The following is a 17,103-nucleotide window of genomic DNA, read 5'->3' on the forward strand; positions in this document are numbered from 1 at the left end:
CTAGAAATAAATGCATGTGTTCTAATAGCATGGCCTTTATTTGCAAATCTCTTATAGTCTAATGAGATAATTAATTTTATCGTAGATTGGCCTTGCTCTTAGACTTTTGGCTATTGTGTTGTACTAGGTATTTAATCTGTAAAATTCTCGTATGATGAAACATTTCATGCAGCAAAAAAAAAATACATATATATATATATATATATATATATATAAACACTGGATGGAAAAGACTGGTATTTAAATTAGTCTCTCAGCAAACAATGAATTCATTCCCCCCTCAACATTTTATTGTGAAAAATTTCATACATACAGAACAGACAAAAGAATTTGGTAGTGAACACCTGTCTACCCACCACTTAGAGTCTACAGTTAACATTTTATTATACTTACCATACATCTATCCTTGTATCCTCCCAACAGTTCTGAATCCACCTTTGAGGTGATCATTCAAACAACATATAGGTGCTGGGGACACAAAGATGATTAAGAAATCCAGTCCCATCTTCCACAGGCTCATAACCTAGAGTATGGAGATAAACATAAAATATAATTGCAGCTAAATGATATGTGGTATAATAGAGGTATTTGTGAAGTTCAGGGGAGAAGCACCCAGGAAGAAATAATCATTGAGTTTTGAAGTTCCTGGAAAGTAACCATGAATGAGGAGGGTTTTTTTCTCCTTGCCTAGCAATAAAGATCATTCTGAACAGAAAATAATATTTGCAAAAATGTGGGATTAATAATGTCAATGAATATCAAAAAGTAAGGACATACACATAAGGTTGAGACGTAAAGTTGAAGAGTGTTTGGATGTTATTATATTGTAACTTAAGTTTATTTGTACCTCATTTGGGATAAATGTAGTATGTTATGTGAAGGGACTATATATCATAAGTATGTTTTTGCTTGAATATTTGATTCATGAGAAATGTTTGTCAAATTCAGATGTCAGTGAAGAACTTCCAGCTAGAAGAAAACGAAATCGTGAAGATGGGGAAAAAACATTTGTTGCACAAATGACAGTATTTGATAAAAACAGGTAATGTTGATGGACAAGCAAGGCTCCCATGTTTTAGAAATGTTTTTATTTTGAAGCAGAATATAGTGGTGATACTGTTTCTTTGCCTTTGTTTCTCTTTATTCTTATGGATGAAAAAAGAAATTTGCAAATACTGAACTTTATCACGTAGAAAGCAATAAACACATATGAGGAACTATTTGAACGGCTCAGTTAAGATTGTTTATTCAGCTAGTATTTTCTGAGTGTCTCCTCTTTGTCAGACATTGTTTTAGGCGGTGAGAAGGCAACAAAACCCCTGCCCTCATGGAGCTTAACTTCTAGTGGAGGAAACAGACACCACCCCCCAAAATTGTATCAACTAATGTCACTTAGTGGGAATGCTGTGAAGAAGAATAAAGAGAATAAATGGTGGTTTTTGTAGAGAAAGCCTCTGAGAAAAGGTCATATTTGAGCAGAGACCTGAATAAAGTGGGCCCCGTGCAAATCTTGAGATTATGTATTTACTAGAGTTAAGGAAGAAAAGTGTGTGTAATCATCATTGTGTGGCTCTGTGTGCATTTGGCACAAGGTAGCAAGGAACACTTGGATGTATAATCATCTCTACGGTTTTCGTTTGGGAATGAAGCATCTTAGTGCCAGTAAAAGAACCTCTGGGAAGCAAATACAGCATTCTTTTTTGATAGGGTTGGAGGATGAAACCTATAATACGTCATGATTTCTTGTCCTAGGCTGCTCACTGGTAGTTAACACAGTTCACTGTTAGGTATAGGAGAAAGAGCCAAGAAAAGCAATTAGTGTGTTTCTCCTGCTCTTTAAAAAGTAAATTGTTGTTTTAATGTAATCCACTTATTAGCCGCTAGGGTAAAGAAAGGTTATAGGGCTTTTAATGGGAAAGCAAAGGTGATTAGGAATAATGCCATGGATTTTGCTACCATATTGTCATAGAATATATCACTTAATGTCACTTAATGTTACCGGCAGAAACCAATATAGTGTTTTTTTTAAAGTCAGAAATTTGAATGTGGATCAGAAATTTAAATGGAGAACAACAGAAACATATGCTAGGAGATAGGGGTTGTGTCTGTGGGAGAAGCAATTAGGCTGTTGTTGCACACTGGGCTTCATCAGTGTTGGTAAATGTTCTATATATTTTAGGCAGCATGAGGGAAGGGGTACATTATATTCTTTTAAGAATTCTTTCTACCTTATATTAATATATTCCTTGTACGTTAAAACAAAAAAACTGCTTTTTTTAAAAAGTACCAAGAGGAAATCATGGGAGAATTTTCTCCCAACTTCTTTTGAAAATTTCCAAACCTATAAAAAAGTTGAAAGAACAATACAGGTAGTAATTAATACCCATGTACCCTTCACCTAGATTCATCAGTTGTTAACATTTTACCACATTTGCTTTATTTGTGAGTGTATTTTTGTGACAAACCATTTGAGGGTTAGATCATGACGCTGGATTTCATTCCTTATTCATAAACACTTCATTCAGCGTATATCTCCTAAGAGCAAGGACATTTCCCTCCATAACCACAGTACGCCTATCATATTCAGGAAATTTAACATGATACAAAAAATACAATACTCTCTCCCCAGTTTCCTCGATAATGTCCTTTTCTGTTCCCCACTCACCCCAGTCAAGGATTGCGCTCTGTGTCAGTTACCATATCTATTCAGTCTCCTTCAATTTGGAACAGTTTTCCAGCCTTTTTTTTTTTTTTTTTTTTTTTTTTTTGCCTTTTATAACAACACTTTAAATACAGGCCTGTAGTTTTGCAGAATGTCTTTCAATTTAGACTTTTGTGATTGTTTCTTTATATTTAGATTCGGGTTAAACATTTTGGGCAGGAACACTAATTGGTGATGTGTTCTTTGTGCACGTTACAGACACAGCTGATATTAGGTTTGATCACTTGGCTAAAGTGGTATTTACCATATTTCTCCATTTTAATGGTCCCTTTTCACTTTAATTAATTAATATGCAACCTGTAATAATTAATACATGAAACTGGATAAATGTCCTTTTGCTCCCAAGTCTTTTTTTTTTAACGCAATAGTTTAGCATCCATTGATGATTCTTACTTGAGTAAATTATTCTGTGGCTGTGGCCACATGGTAACTTTCTATCAGTTCTTCCATATTTGGTTTGTTGGCATTTTTCTGTGAAGAAGAGCATTCCTTCTCTCAACCTTTTTTTTTTAATCAGTATGGATTAACAAATTCCAGTTTTATTCAGTCTGTTTTAATCTATTGATGTTGCTATTTTAGTGCTCAAATTGTGCCAAATTTTGTCAGGAGGAGCCCTTCCAAGCAGGCTCCTAAGTCCATTTGACTTGTTTTTATTTATTTATTTCCTTGTTTTGTGGAATATTCTAGATATTCCAGGCTTTACATTCTCCTTTTCCTACCTCTGCTCTGGAATTGGCTATTTCTTCAAAGGGTCGTAGTTCTTTCAGTAGAGGAGAAGTATTTGCCAACCAAGATCTGAGGAGTTAGATGTTATAAAAATTCTTTTTATAATCTCTGAGAAGCTAAAGTCTCCTTAAAGAATAACCAAAATTCAAAAGCCATATTGAAAGAGTATGAAATATGGAGTGAAATAAAAAAACTTCTTCTGAAAACAAAAACGCCATCATAAGCCAAGTCAAAATAAAGATGACAAGTCAGGAGAAAATTAATTTCAACTCATAATGTATAGATAGATGCCTCATTCCTTTAATATAAAAAGATTATACTAAGTAAAAAGAAAATCACAGGCCAATAGAAGAATGAGGAAGGGATATCATGAAAATGTTTACAAGAAAAGAAAATATATATGGTTTTTAAACAACTAAAAGGTAAAACATCTGAATATAAAAGTACACTGAGATGTCATTTTTTCACTTACCAGTTTGACAGATATCAAAAAACTTGATAAAGCACTGTTGATGAGGCTGTGGGGGAAAAGGGCCTCTTCATACACTACAGGTAGGAGAGTACATTGGATTGTAGCTGTCACGTGTTCAGCCATAAAATAGAATATTACGTAGTCATGTAAACATGCAGGAGGAAAAGTCCTTTCCATTTTAGAAGTATACTAATGTATTACCTATTCAAATTAGTAAATAAAATAAAATTATTTTTAGAATTAATATTCTAAAAATATTAAGTTGAACAGCCTTGTTGATATATTATGAAGTAGAATAAATTCAGTAGCACAGCATAAAGACAAAAATTCTTAAGGCTCAAAATCATTCGGTGTTAAGAGTCAGACTTTGGAGACAGATTACCTAGATTCTGTTGCTAGCTCTGGCTACTCACTGTGTCATCTTAAGGCAAGTTATTTAACCCTCTCTATGCCTCAGTTTCTTCTGCACAATGGAGTAATAGCATCTACTTCATAGAGGTGTTGGGAAGATTAAATGAACTCTGTAAAGTCTAAAATAGTGCCTGGCACATAGTAAGCACTCAATAAATGTCAGCTAATACCACCTAACAGAATTTCTCTAAGACTGATGAAGAGATGCCAGATTCTTGATATACAATTAATTATTGAGTATGGTTGAAGAATGGTATTTAGGTTAGTAGTGTTTAATTGTATGGAAAAAATAACATAAACTATGTATACACACACAGATATGTACACACACATTAAAACTATACTGTGAGTATGGGTAGAATTTAATCGATTCTTTGATTCAACCAGTATTCCATTTATTCATTCACCTATGAAATGTTTATTGAGCACCTATATGTGCCAGGTGCCCCCCAGGATCTTACAGTTAATTAGTTTACTGTTCAAGTATAAAAGTCAAGAATTCTAGTTCAAGTACTTACAGTAGTTAAAGGTAACAGAGACATAATTCTTAGCGGTTCCCTAAGGCAAGTATTGTAACACCGTTGTTACCTTGTTTTTAAAAGTATAAAGCCTGCACACATGCTTTATACTTAACGTTTAAAACTTAGCAAGTTTTAAGACCTTAGGCATATTATACTTTAAGTGTTTAAAGTTACATCTGAGTAGCTACAGTAATGAAATAATCCTCTAGTAATATCAGTACAAATCATTAAAATTTCTTTTGTCAGGAATGGAGTGTAGGTATATTTTTAAGTCTTGTTGGGTATGTAAGCTAGTTTATAAATTTAATAAATGCTTTTTAGTATAAATCTAAAGATGTAGAATTTGTGTACTTACAATAATACTCAGGTTACTTTAAAGTGTATGTGTTTGTCTAACAGGCGCTTACAGCTTTTAGATGGGGAATATGAAGTAGCCATGCAGGAAATGGAAGAATGTCCAATAAGCAAGAAAAGAGCAACATGGGAGACTATTCTTGATGGGAAGGTATGGACTACTTAGAAGACTGAGCACGTTATAGTTATGAACTCCCATTTTTGATTGATGTTTTCTTCCCCAAATGCAAATTCACATTGGAAGGAATTCATGTTGGAAGGAAGAGTCCTTTTTTTTATACTTTGAAAAACACAAGTCAGAATTATCTAGTCAGAGTATTTAATGGAAGGCATCATCCTTGGAACCAGACTGCCAGCTTCAAATCTCCACTCCTAGCTATGTGGCATCTGGCAAATTACTTAATCCCCTGTGTGTCTCGGTTTTCTCATTTGTGAAACGAGGCATAAATTGATGGGTTAAATGAAATGATTAAAGATGCTTAGCACCGTGCCTGGCATAAAATAAGTGCTCAATAAATGTTAACTGATATTTTAAATTCCATTCATAGTAACAGCAGGTAACATATGACTAATAAATTTATCAAGAAATCTTCAAATCTTAGATGAAGCAGGCTTAAAATAACTCTTCTAAGAGACTTAAAAAAATAAATAGGCATACATACATTTCTTGGATAGGCAGACTCAGCAGAATACTAATGTCATTTATTTCTAAATATATTAGATCAGTGTACCAGCACAAGCAAAATCCTGATTTTTTTTTAAGCCTTAAAAAAATTAGTCTCAAGTTAACCTAGAACAATATGTAATAATACTAAGGAGAATTATGGAAAAGTTTTCTGAGAACCTTTACTTACCAGATAATAGAACATAGTATAAAGTTAAAAGAACTTAAATTTATGGTAAAATCTTAGCAATAGATAAGCACATCACTGAAGCGTAGTCTTGAAATAATTTCCTGTATATTTTAAATTTAATCTATGATAAAATTGGTGTTAGATCTGTGTGGGAAAGATAAACTGTTCATTATCCATGTGACAGAATTGGTCTCTAGCCTTCTGGAAATAAACTTAGACCTAATAAATTCCAGAAGGCTCATAAATGTAAATGTGAAAATTAACACTGTATAACTTCAGAAAAAAATATAGGTGAATATTAATCTTGCTATGAGGAAAAGCCCTTCTAGGTATGCTACAAAAGCTAGAAAGCATAAAATAAAAATGACTAAAGTGAATCATATACTGCACAAATCTAAAGTTAAAAGCAAATGATGGACTGGGGCTAATATTTGTAACATAACAAAAGGCTAATATGAATATGCAGTTAATAAAAACATAAGCAATCTAATTAGAAAAAATGGATAAAGAACAGTGTGACAGTTCTTAAAGCAACAAATATAGATGACCAGTAAGCTTTTAAAAAGATATTCAGCCTTACTAGTATTCAAAGATGCAAACAAAATCAGAGATACTACTTTTGACTACTAGTTTGACAACAGTTAAAAAGGGTTGACAGTTTCTAGTTGGAGACATGAGGACACATGCTCTCAAATAATGCTTTAATGTAAGAATAAGTTGGTATAACCTTATTGGAGGGCAGACTGGCGATACGAATAATAATTTTAATTGTGTATATAATTATTGTTTTATGTAACAGTTAATTTTCATTCTACAGTTTTGTCACAAGGTAGTAACTGTTTAACTGAAAAGATGTAGATTACAAGTCTTGCCTGAAAATTTTAAATAGTGAAAAATTGGAAACACCTTAACTCTAAAAAGATAGCCATTGAAAGAACAATACTTTGACAAGAAGATCCCCATGATATTTAATTTTTATGTAATAATACATCCACCTTTTATAAAATTAATCATAATAGTGGTTACCTCTAGGTGATGGGATTTTAAATAATTTTTATTTCTTTATACGTATCTACAGTGGTTGAATTTTCTGCAGGTATTTATTATCTTTGTTTTAAATTTCTTTTTTAAAGTTTGTTACGTTTATCCATGGGAAAATAAGGATTATTATATGAGTTGTTGGGTTTTCCCAAGAAATTAAGGCAATATGAAATGGGTATCCTTTTAAGTCAGGTCATATAGATTTGCTTCTTTTTAACAGCTCTGTGTTATTCTTTTAAATAATGTCCCATAATTTACTAAACCAGTGTCACTTCAATGGATAATTTGATTATTTTAATTTTTTTTACATTTTCAAAAATGTTGTAGTGAGTATACTTGTATTGGGTTGACCAAAAAGTTCGTTCAGGTTTTTCTGTAAGATCTTAATGGAAAACCCGAACGAACTTTTTGGCCAACCCATACATGTATCTTTTTGCATTGCAAGTATTTTTATAAGATAAATTCCTAGATATGGACTCACTGGGTCAAAATTGGTTTATATGATTACACTTTCACTTCATTCCATCTAAAATTATAGTTTTAAGAGGATTATTTGTAATAAAGATGCAGAGGGAGATTAGACTTGTGTGGCAGTAAAAATAAATAGGAGCCCATTGAAGGTTTCTGTAAAAGGGAATAGCATGAAAGCAGACTTTCAGAAGATTATTTGGATATGGATTGGGAAGTAAAAATTAGAAGCTGGGAGAGCAGCTAAGATACTGTACTAATAAGATAGTAAGGATCTATACTTGATGATTATGTAAGAAAAGCAGAAGCAAGAATAGGGGTTAAGCGTAATTCTGAAATTTTTAGTTTAGGGTCACTACTAGACTGATAATGCTTGGAAGAAAAATAATTGTGCCTGAGAAGGAAAGAAAAGATAATACGTTCACGTCTAAAAACATATTTTAGTTCAGGGTGACCTTGATATCCAAGTGGCAGTGTTTAGAGCTCAAGTATAAAGAATGGAGAACCAATTTGGGATCATCTGTCTAATGGGTAAATCCTTGAGGATGGGTGAAAGACTCAGGCATATGGCTAAATGTTAGCTAGGAATTAAGGAGGCCAAGAGAAGAGTGGTTTTATAAGTGACTAGAGGTGGAGGAGGAAATCCAAGATAGTTCAGTGTCCTAAAATCCGAAGAAGAGAAGTAAGGGCAGTCAGTGAAGCTGAGAGAAGTCAAGGAAAATTAGTAATTGTTTTAATAATCATTCAGTTTACACAAAAAAAGTAATTGGTCATCTAAGAGAGGTTGCAGACCAGCAGGCTTTGGGTATCATAGTTTTTAGTTTTTTGTTTTAATTTTTAAATTACCAACAAATAAAAATTGGAATATTTCTCTTGGAAACTTGGAAAAAGATCTGAAAATCTGGCTGTGTTGGGCTATTGTTTGTATGGGGCAACAATTCAGCAATTGCCAATAAGGAGTCACTCTTGTAGACAGTCTGAGCCCTCCAGTACTACAGGCTCTACTGCACTGTACATTATTTTATTTGCCTGGCCATCCATGTAGGCATTTGGGGTTTTTAAGGAAAAATCTCTTAAGTCAAATTCACATTAACATGTCATAATAAACATTTTCTTTTTACTCCTACAATTTCTTTCAGTTCATTATTTGGAATCTTCACTGTTTTCATGTTTTTTCTTTTTAAGAGACTGCCTCCATTTGAAACATTTTCTCAGGGACCTACGTTGCAGTTCACTCTTCGTTGGACAGGAGAGACCAATGATAAATCTACAGCTCCTATCGCCAAACCTCTTGCCACTAGAAATTCAGAGAGTCTCCATCAAGAAAACAAGCCTGGTTCAGTTAAACCTACTCAAACTATTGGTATGAAAACTTTGCTGTCAAAATAATGCTTTGCAGAGTTAGGACTTAGGCTTTAGATTAGTTTTTGTTTTGCTCCAGTAATCTTTGGGAAATATTATTTGACTTATTAGGTATATTGTGAGTAAATTAGGGTTCTCCTATTATTAGTCCTTTATTCAAAACCTTTGTGCCAGATGTATGTGGAAATTTTGGGGTTTTTTTGGTTTCTTTAATTTTATGAGTGTGGTATAGTATATAGGATATATGTCGTATACTATATAACACCTCCAAATGAGGTTTACAGATAGCCTTATGTCAGTTTAGGGTTTTTCCATTAAATAAATTTGTCTCCATTAAATAAATTAAATAAATTTGTCTCCATTAAATAAATTAAATAAATAAACTCATGAGAAAATGATTCTTTTTCAGAGCTTTTTAGATGTTGGAATTGCAGCTTTAAAGGGCTTTGGAACTGTATGCTTTTAAAAATTCATATAAAAATTTGTTTATGTTATGGAAGTGACTTCATTATTTCAGAGTGTTTGTACATAGGGCTGGAAAAGGATCATCATAACCTGAATTTTACCAGGTTAAATTTTGCAGTAAATTTTTAAGAGGAAAAACATTTACAAATTGTAGCAGTTAGTTCTGCTAAGGCCCAGGTTGCAGTATTCTTTCGTTTTGTTTATCTGTCTGATAAGAACACTGTCCTTGACCTGAGAGCATCCGTATGTTTTTATCTAAGACTGTTTAAGAAGGCAGAAGGCTTAAGACAGCTGTCTTTGATATATACCACTCATGTCCATTAATTGTGTGCAGGTCACTGTAAGTCAGATTCAAGAGATAAAAGAAATGACCCATGTCAGAGGAAAGATTTCCCAAGTAAATTGTGGTCTGGGCACTTCTCAAAGAATTCTGTGGCCAAGTAGATAAAAGAGTTTCAAAGAAACTGAGAAGAAGAGTTTTATACAAAATTGTACATATGAAATGATTACTTATGTCAGAGGAAATAAAAATTTTTATTTTTAAGTCAGTAAAGTAATACACTGGAATTATTAACAAATGATTATCTTTTGGATTTGGAATGATATTAGTGCAATCACTTTAATTTAATTTCTGTTAAACAACATTTAGTGGATATCTGCTCACTGCTGTGCACTGGGAATACAAAGTCCAATCAAAACCATACTCTGACCTCAAAGTGCTGAAAGCATTACAGTGACTACATATAATAATTACTTGGGGTTACTTTTAGAATGTTTTAGGACATTATAGGTGGTTTTTAAAGGAAAAAAAAATGGCTCCTGCCAATAAAGACCTTACTATCTGATTAGGGTTGCTGATTAAGGGGATTGTTCCCCTGAACATCAGTTGAGGGTGAGAACAAACATTGTATTAAATACCACAAGAAGAATTTTGTGAAACCTTTATTGTTTAATTATTTTCACAAGATGTATTACTTCACTTTTAAGAAGCAACTATTTTCATTAAATATAAAAGTATATGTTTTCAGCTGTTAAAGAATCGTTGACTACAGATCTGCAAACAAGAAAAGAAAAAGATACTTCAAATGAAAACCGACAAAAATTAAGAATATTTTATCAGGTAAACATAGCTGACCCTTCTTTTTTAAGTAATCACGAGATGCCTTTGTTTTGCATGTTATATCTGAAATATTTTGGCATATTTAAATAAAAAGAATGCCTCTGACTTGATTTTCCTTTTAAATTGTTTTAACTATTTTTAAAGGTAATATTGAAACAAAATAACTTGAGATATGTAAGTGGAGATTTGCTGTTCTTCTTTTTGTCTTCTGTTATTTTTAAAGTTCCTTTATAACAACAATACAAGACAGCAAACTGAAGCAAGAGATGACCTGCATTGCCCTTGGTGCACTCTGAACTGCCGCAAACTCTACAGCTTGCTCAAACATCTTAAACTCTGCCATAGCAGGTTTATCTTCAACTATGTGGTGAGTGACTTTCATCTTTTCTTACTCATAATATATTATACATAATACAATTTGACTTTCAGAAATTGTACTTTGTGCAAAATACCAAAATCTCTACACTGATGGATTGCTTATGCATGAATTAACAGTGAATGAATGATTCAGAGTTTATGTATATTTGCACAGTACACCTATAATGACTCACATAATCCTCACACCAGCTCTGAATTAAGTGGTAATTTCCTTATCCTTGCTCAGTGAAGAAATCATTTGTACGAAGTTACCAAGCCAGTAAATGGCACAGCCAGGATTATAACACAGATCTTTTTGACTCCAGGTCTTCTGACTTCCTGTTCACCATGCTGGTATGCCTAGCGTATTTTAGTTTTTGAAACATTAAGAACCCACAAGTACTTTTTAGTTAATTAAATTGGAAGGATAGGTATTTAAGTTAGGATAATTAATATTTTCTTTTCCTAAACACCTTGCCATTTTTGTTACAGTATCATCCAAAAGGTGCTAGGATAGATGTTTCTATCAACGAGTGTTATGATGGCTCCTATGCAGGAAATCCTCAGGATATTCATCGCCAACCTGGATTTGCTTTTAGTCGCAATGGACCAGTAAAGAGAACACCTATCACACACATTCTTGTGTGCAGGTAGGTAAAAAAGTCATACGACAAAAATTTATTCTGACTTCTATTGATGATGTTGGAGGAATAAAGGGAAGCCAGACAAAGCTACATTTAGGTGGGAATCCTTATTTCAGTATTAGCTAAGTCTCTGGGGTGGTATACTGCTGTGTAACCCTCCCTCGGCTCCTGTTTCTACAGAGGTTTTCTCACTTGCTCCTTACAGCTTTTTCCTGTGTTGTTAATGTTGCTACTGCTCTAGTGGTTATAGGGGGATTCAAGTGTCTCCCAGTGGAAGTTTGTGTGTGCGTACCTAGGTAGAAACCTGTAGGAATGGAATGTACTCTATTTGGGGGGTGTGAGCCTTCTCTGTGTTACTTAACATTACATCAACATTGCTTTTCATTAGGCCAAAACGAACAAAAGCAAGCATGTCTGAATTTCTTGAATCTGAAGATGGAGAAGTGGAACAGCAACGAACATACAGTAGTGGACACAATCGCCTGTATTTCCATAGTGATACTTGTTTACCTCTCCGTCCACAAGAAATGGAAGTAGATAGTGAAGATGAAAAAGATCCTGAATGGCTAAGAGAAAAAACCATTACTGTAATTATTATTATAATTATTGTTGTTGCTGTTATCATCATCATCGTTGACAATGACTTTAGAATTTTATGATTAAATGATTTTTGTTTGAAAACTAATAATTGTTTAATATGAATTACATTTTGATTTAGTGTAAAGGAGCTTTTTCTAAATTAAGGAATTCAGGAATCTACAATTTTTATAATTGTGTCATTTTAACAGTAACCAACTAAAGGAAATACAGATTTTCTTCTTGTGATTCTGTATTGTGTTTTTTCATTTTATTTAAAGGTAACTATTGTCATAACATAGAATTTCCCTTTTAAAGTTACTACCTAAACAGATGATTTTAAGAAACATTGCCACTTTGCTATATAAATAAGTTGTGGTATTTTTAGTTGCAAAAAATTCTGTTTTTGACATTCTCACAATTTTTTCTTAGAAATACCAATTATACTTATTCTGTATCTAACAGATATTTTTTCTTTTTCTCTTTTTTCTTTTTAAAGCAAATTGAGGAATTTTCTGATGTTAATGAAGGAGAGAAAGAAGTGATGAAACTCTGGAATCTCCATGTCATGAAGCATGGGTAGGGTATTTCTAAATTCAGATATTCCACTTCCTTTACGTTCTTTTTGTTGCTTCACATTCTATAAATCTGTTAGAATCTTACTTAAAATTCTGTTTAGATATAATTTGTCCTAAATATCCTAATTCAAGTATTATAAAGAAAAAATGGTTATCCTCAAAGAATGTTTAAGGAAGGTGCTAGCTCCATCTAACAGCAGGTTTTTATTTAATGTCCTTTTTTAAAACAAATAATAATCCAATGTTTATTCCTTTTATTGCTAGGGGATACATAAATAATATGCCATGTGCTACACACCTGGAATTCCTGGAAACTATTTATCACACTTATTGCCACAATTTTTAAAAATTGCTTATTCAGAATAAAATATAAGCAGCTTTTCTGATTTCTTATTACCATTTCATAAAGCTCAAGGTAGAACGATCCTTATTTCTTGTGCCTTTGTGGCTGAAGCATTGTTTTTCCTGCAGATCTGCTTCCTTCCCTATGTGAACTATTTACCTGTCAGTACATATATTTTTCTTCTCTACCTTCATTAGTATTAGATCCTCATATAAGGCTTTCTTGTATAGCACAAGCAATGTAAGGTTTTTTCATTTATAGTTAAATGAAATAAGTGTGAGAGGGCACTTTTGTTTCCTTACTCTTGGGGAGTGAAGAGGAGTTGGTACATAACTTCTAGTCCAGATGTCTGGGTGCATGGCCTATAGCCTTTTTTTTGGTAAACTGCTTTGAGCTAAGAGTAGTCTTCACATTTTTAGTGGGTTGTAAAAAATTAAAAAGAGGAAGACAACAGAGATCATATATGGCTTGCAAAGCCTAAAATATTTACTATCTAGCCTTTTACAGAAAATATTTGCCTGATCCCTGGTCTAGTCACTAAAACTCAGTTATGAGTAAAGTATGTATATGGAGGCTTGCCTGAAATCTGTTTTTCCTTTTGTCCTGATATGCCAGTTTCAAGATAGAATTTTAGTCAGATTACTTAATTGAGTTCTGTTTTAATTCCTGATCGAAATCTGTTAGCATAACAACTACTGGGTTCATGATACACTGGCATTACAGACTGGCAGGTATTTGGTAAACTATTCGGATTTTATCAGATCTGCAGGCAGGCTTTTACAGGCTCTGTTAGAGTCTCAAGTTTCAGTGGGTAACTGAGCAGCCTTCTCCAATTTTAATTTGCTTCTCTCAAATTTTATTCATTGCTTTCCACCAAAACAATCACACTGTACCACATTTGTTGTGACATCTTCATCTTTTCAGAGGTTTACCATGAACTGAATGTAGAGGAAACACTGCTTCTGATATAGGAAACTGAGAGAATAGTATTATATAGTTAATAAAAGTGGTGCTGGCAAGAGAAAATATTTTATACTTTTAACTGCTGAGTTCCTAATTTCGTTAGGAAAAACAGAAATGACATCTATTTAAGTTCTGGTTAAATTAAATGTTTAAATTTCTAAGACTGTAAGCTCATTCAGGTGATTGAATCTCAGATTCACTATAGTTTTACTACTTGTTAAGTCATCACTTAACTGGATTTGGATATAGTCTTGATGTTCTATAATGGTTATCACTGTGGCATTTGACAGAAATGCTTTGTATTGCTATTGATGTTTTGTGTTGTTTTTATTAAATAGGTTTATTGCTGACAATCAAATGAATCATGCCTGTATGCTGTTTGTAGAAAACTATGGACAGAAAATAATTAAGAAGAATTTATGTCGAAACTTCATGCTTCATCTAGTCAGCATGCATGACTTTAACCTTATTAGCATAATGTCAATAGATAAAGCTGTTACCAAGCTCCGTGAAATGCAACAAAAATTAGAAAAAGGAGAATCTGCTTCCCCTGCAAATGAAGAAATCACTGAAGAACAAAATGGGACAGCAAATGGCTTTAGTGAAATTAACTCAAAAGAGAAAGCTTTGGAAACAGATGGTGTCTCAGGGGTTTCAAAACAGAGCAAAAAACAAAAACTCTGAAAAGGCCTAACCCCATGTTATGGACAAACACTGAAATTTCATTCTAGGGAATTCAGCCTCTAGGAAAGAGTCTTGTTTTTGTTTTTAATCATAAGTTCCAAACAGGCACTGTCAGATGAAGTAAATGATTTCAACAAGGATATTTTTATCAGGGTTCTATTTCACTTCATTATGCAGCATTACATGTATATCAGTTTTATTGATGTCATTAAAACATTCTCAAGTTTGAGCATGAAAAGCAATACTTCAAAGAAAGTATTTTTAACTTCAACAGTTGTCTTACGAAATATATTGACTTGATAATCGAGAAATTATTTCATATATTTAAATTACAGTGTTTTTTTGCAGTTGTGACTGGCTGTTTTTCTACTTTGTAATTGTGAGACATTTTCTTGGGGAGGGAAAATTGGAAAATTTAGAAATTGAAGATTTTTGTGAAATTATGTTGCATTACTATTTGCAGTCAAACCTTGATCCTTGATTTTGAAATCATTTATCAATTTGGAATGAAAAATTGTGACATAAGATATTTTACATGATGTAAGTTCATTTTACAATTTAAAAATAGCACTTCTTCATCTTATGCCTGTTTGGGAGCATGTTAATTTTTCACATTGTCAATGGTGAAATGTCATGTTGGCTTATAAGGTTACTGACCATCCATTTGTTTTTATGTGGATAATTTTGGTGCATTGCTCACCCAGTATATTTTTTTAAACTTGAACATTTTGCTGGTTTTTTTTGTTTCTTGTTTTTCTTTCCCAATTAGGTAATCACATGGAAAATTCAGCTGTCCATATCTCTTCATTAGGATTGTAAACCAAGGGAAGAATGAGTTCGAGGTTTTTAAGATGCCACTTTTGAGGGAGGAAATGTTCTTATAAAAATGAACCAGAAAATGCTATAACTTTTTTTTTTCTTCACAAGGATGTCTTTGTAATGTATTTCACGATTAGAATATCCAGTACAGATAAGCTGACTTGAATCGTTTTGAGCAATTTTGCCCTGTGTTATATGTGTCTTATGCACATATTTGCAGTTGGATTTTCTCCAACAGAAAGTGGTTTCACTACTGGCACATTAACAAGCACCAATAGAGTTTTTGGTCCAACTCCAAGCACTGTGGTTGAGTAACATCACCTCAATTTTTTATTATCCTTAAAGATAAATGCATTTTCATATTCTTTATTTATAAAGGATCAATGCTGCTGTAAATACAGGTATTTTTAATTTTTTTATTTCATTCCACCACCATCAGATGCAGTTCCCTATTTTGTTTAATGAAGGGATATATAAGCTTTCTAATGGTGTCTTCAGAAATTTATAAAATGTAAATACTGATTTGATTGGTCTTTGAGATGTGTTTAACTGTGAGGCTATTTAACTAATAGTGTGGATGTGATTTGTCATCCAGTATTAAGTTCTTAGTCATTGATTTTTGTGTTAAAAAAAAAAATAGGAAAGAGGGAAACTGCAGCTTTCATCACAGACTCCTTAATTGGTAAGCTCTCCAAATGCTGAGTTACAGTAAACTCTGATTATGCCTCTGGATAGTGGATTTCGAGCATTTTTCTCGGGCTTTAATTTGCTAATAAAGCTGTGCACATATGTAAAAAGAAAAAAAAATAGATTATTTTAGGGGAGATGTAGGTGTAGAATTATTGCTTATGTCATTTCTTAAGCAGTTATGCTCTTAAATGCTTAAAAGAAGGCTAGCATTGTTTGCACAAAAAGTTGGTGATTCCCTCCCCCAAATAGTAATGAAATTACTTCTGTTGAGTAAACTTTTTATGTCATCTTATAATAAAAGCTGAAAAAATCCCTTTGTTTCTATTTATAAAAAAAAAAAATTCTTTTCTATATGTACCCTTGTTAAGAGATTTTGAAGAAATCATGTAAGATGATAAAGCATTTGAATGGTACAGTAGATGTAAAAAAAAAAATTCAGTTTAAAAGAACGTTTGTTTTTACATTAAATGTTTATTTGAAATCAAATGATTTTGTACATAAAGTTCAATAATATAAAAGCTGTATTCTGTTTTGTTTTTGTTTTTTATTATTATGCATTGTCAATACATGCACAAAAATTTGGGCTCGGCTAAGATAGTAAGGATCCAAAAAAATTACACCCGTCAGAGCTAATAAGAAATTAAGAGAAAAATTAATGTGAAATCCTGCTTTCAGTTCTAGTAACATCAGTTGCAACTAGTATGTTATTCATGGTATTACATAAATATTTTAAAATTTATATTCCAGAGTAATGTCAATATTAGTTAACCTAATGTTAATCCATCTTTGGTTTTTTCATTTTCTTTTGAATGAAAAAGAATATATCGTGGCCTTCAAAAAGCCCATAGATTAAGAGTGGGATACAAATGATAACGTAAAACAATATATTATATAATAAAATTGTATACTACATTCTGTGAGGTCAATAGTTTG

General features: G+C 32.6%; 1 protein-coding gene across 2 annotated transcripts in view; it reads left to right on the forward strand.

The window, feature by feature from the left end:
- SUZ12 (SUZ12 polycomb repressive complex 2 subunit) overlaps nt 1-16,692 on the forward strand; it is a 39,214-nt gene extending 22,522 nt beyond the window's left edge. For both annotated transcript variants that reach the window (XM_060135876.1, XM_060135877.1), the window contains 9 exons: nt 949-1,042; nt 5,252-5,357; nt 8,755-8,932; nt 10,425-10,516; nt 10,740-10,883; nt 11,366-11,523; nt 11,906-12,104; nt 12,593-12,672; nt 14,316-16,692. In XM_060135876.1, the coding sequence (XP_059991859.1) occupies nt 949-1,042; nt 5,252-5,357; nt 8,755-8,932; nt 10,425-10,516; nt 10,740-10,883; nt 11,366-11,523; nt 11,906-12,104; nt 12,593-12,672; nt 14,316-14,661 (1,397 nt within the window). In that variant the 3' untranslated portion in view covers nt 14,662-16,692. The remainder of the gene's footprint in view (nt 1-948; nt 1,043-5,251; nt 5,358-8,754; nt 8,933-10,424; nt 10,517-10,739; nt 10,884-11,365; nt 11,524-11,905; nt 12,105-12,592; nt 12,673-14,315) is intronic.
- Nucleotides 16,693-17,103: the final 411 nt, after the last annotated feature.

Source organism: Lagenorhynchus albirostris, chromosome 20 (genome assembly GCF_949774975.1).
Source record: "Lagenorhynchus albirostris chromosome 20, mLagAlb1.1, whole genome shotgun sequence".
Lineage (NCBI taxonomy): Eukaryota > Metazoa > Chordata > Mammalia > Artiodactyla > Delphinidae > Lagenorhynchus > Lagenorhynchus albirostris.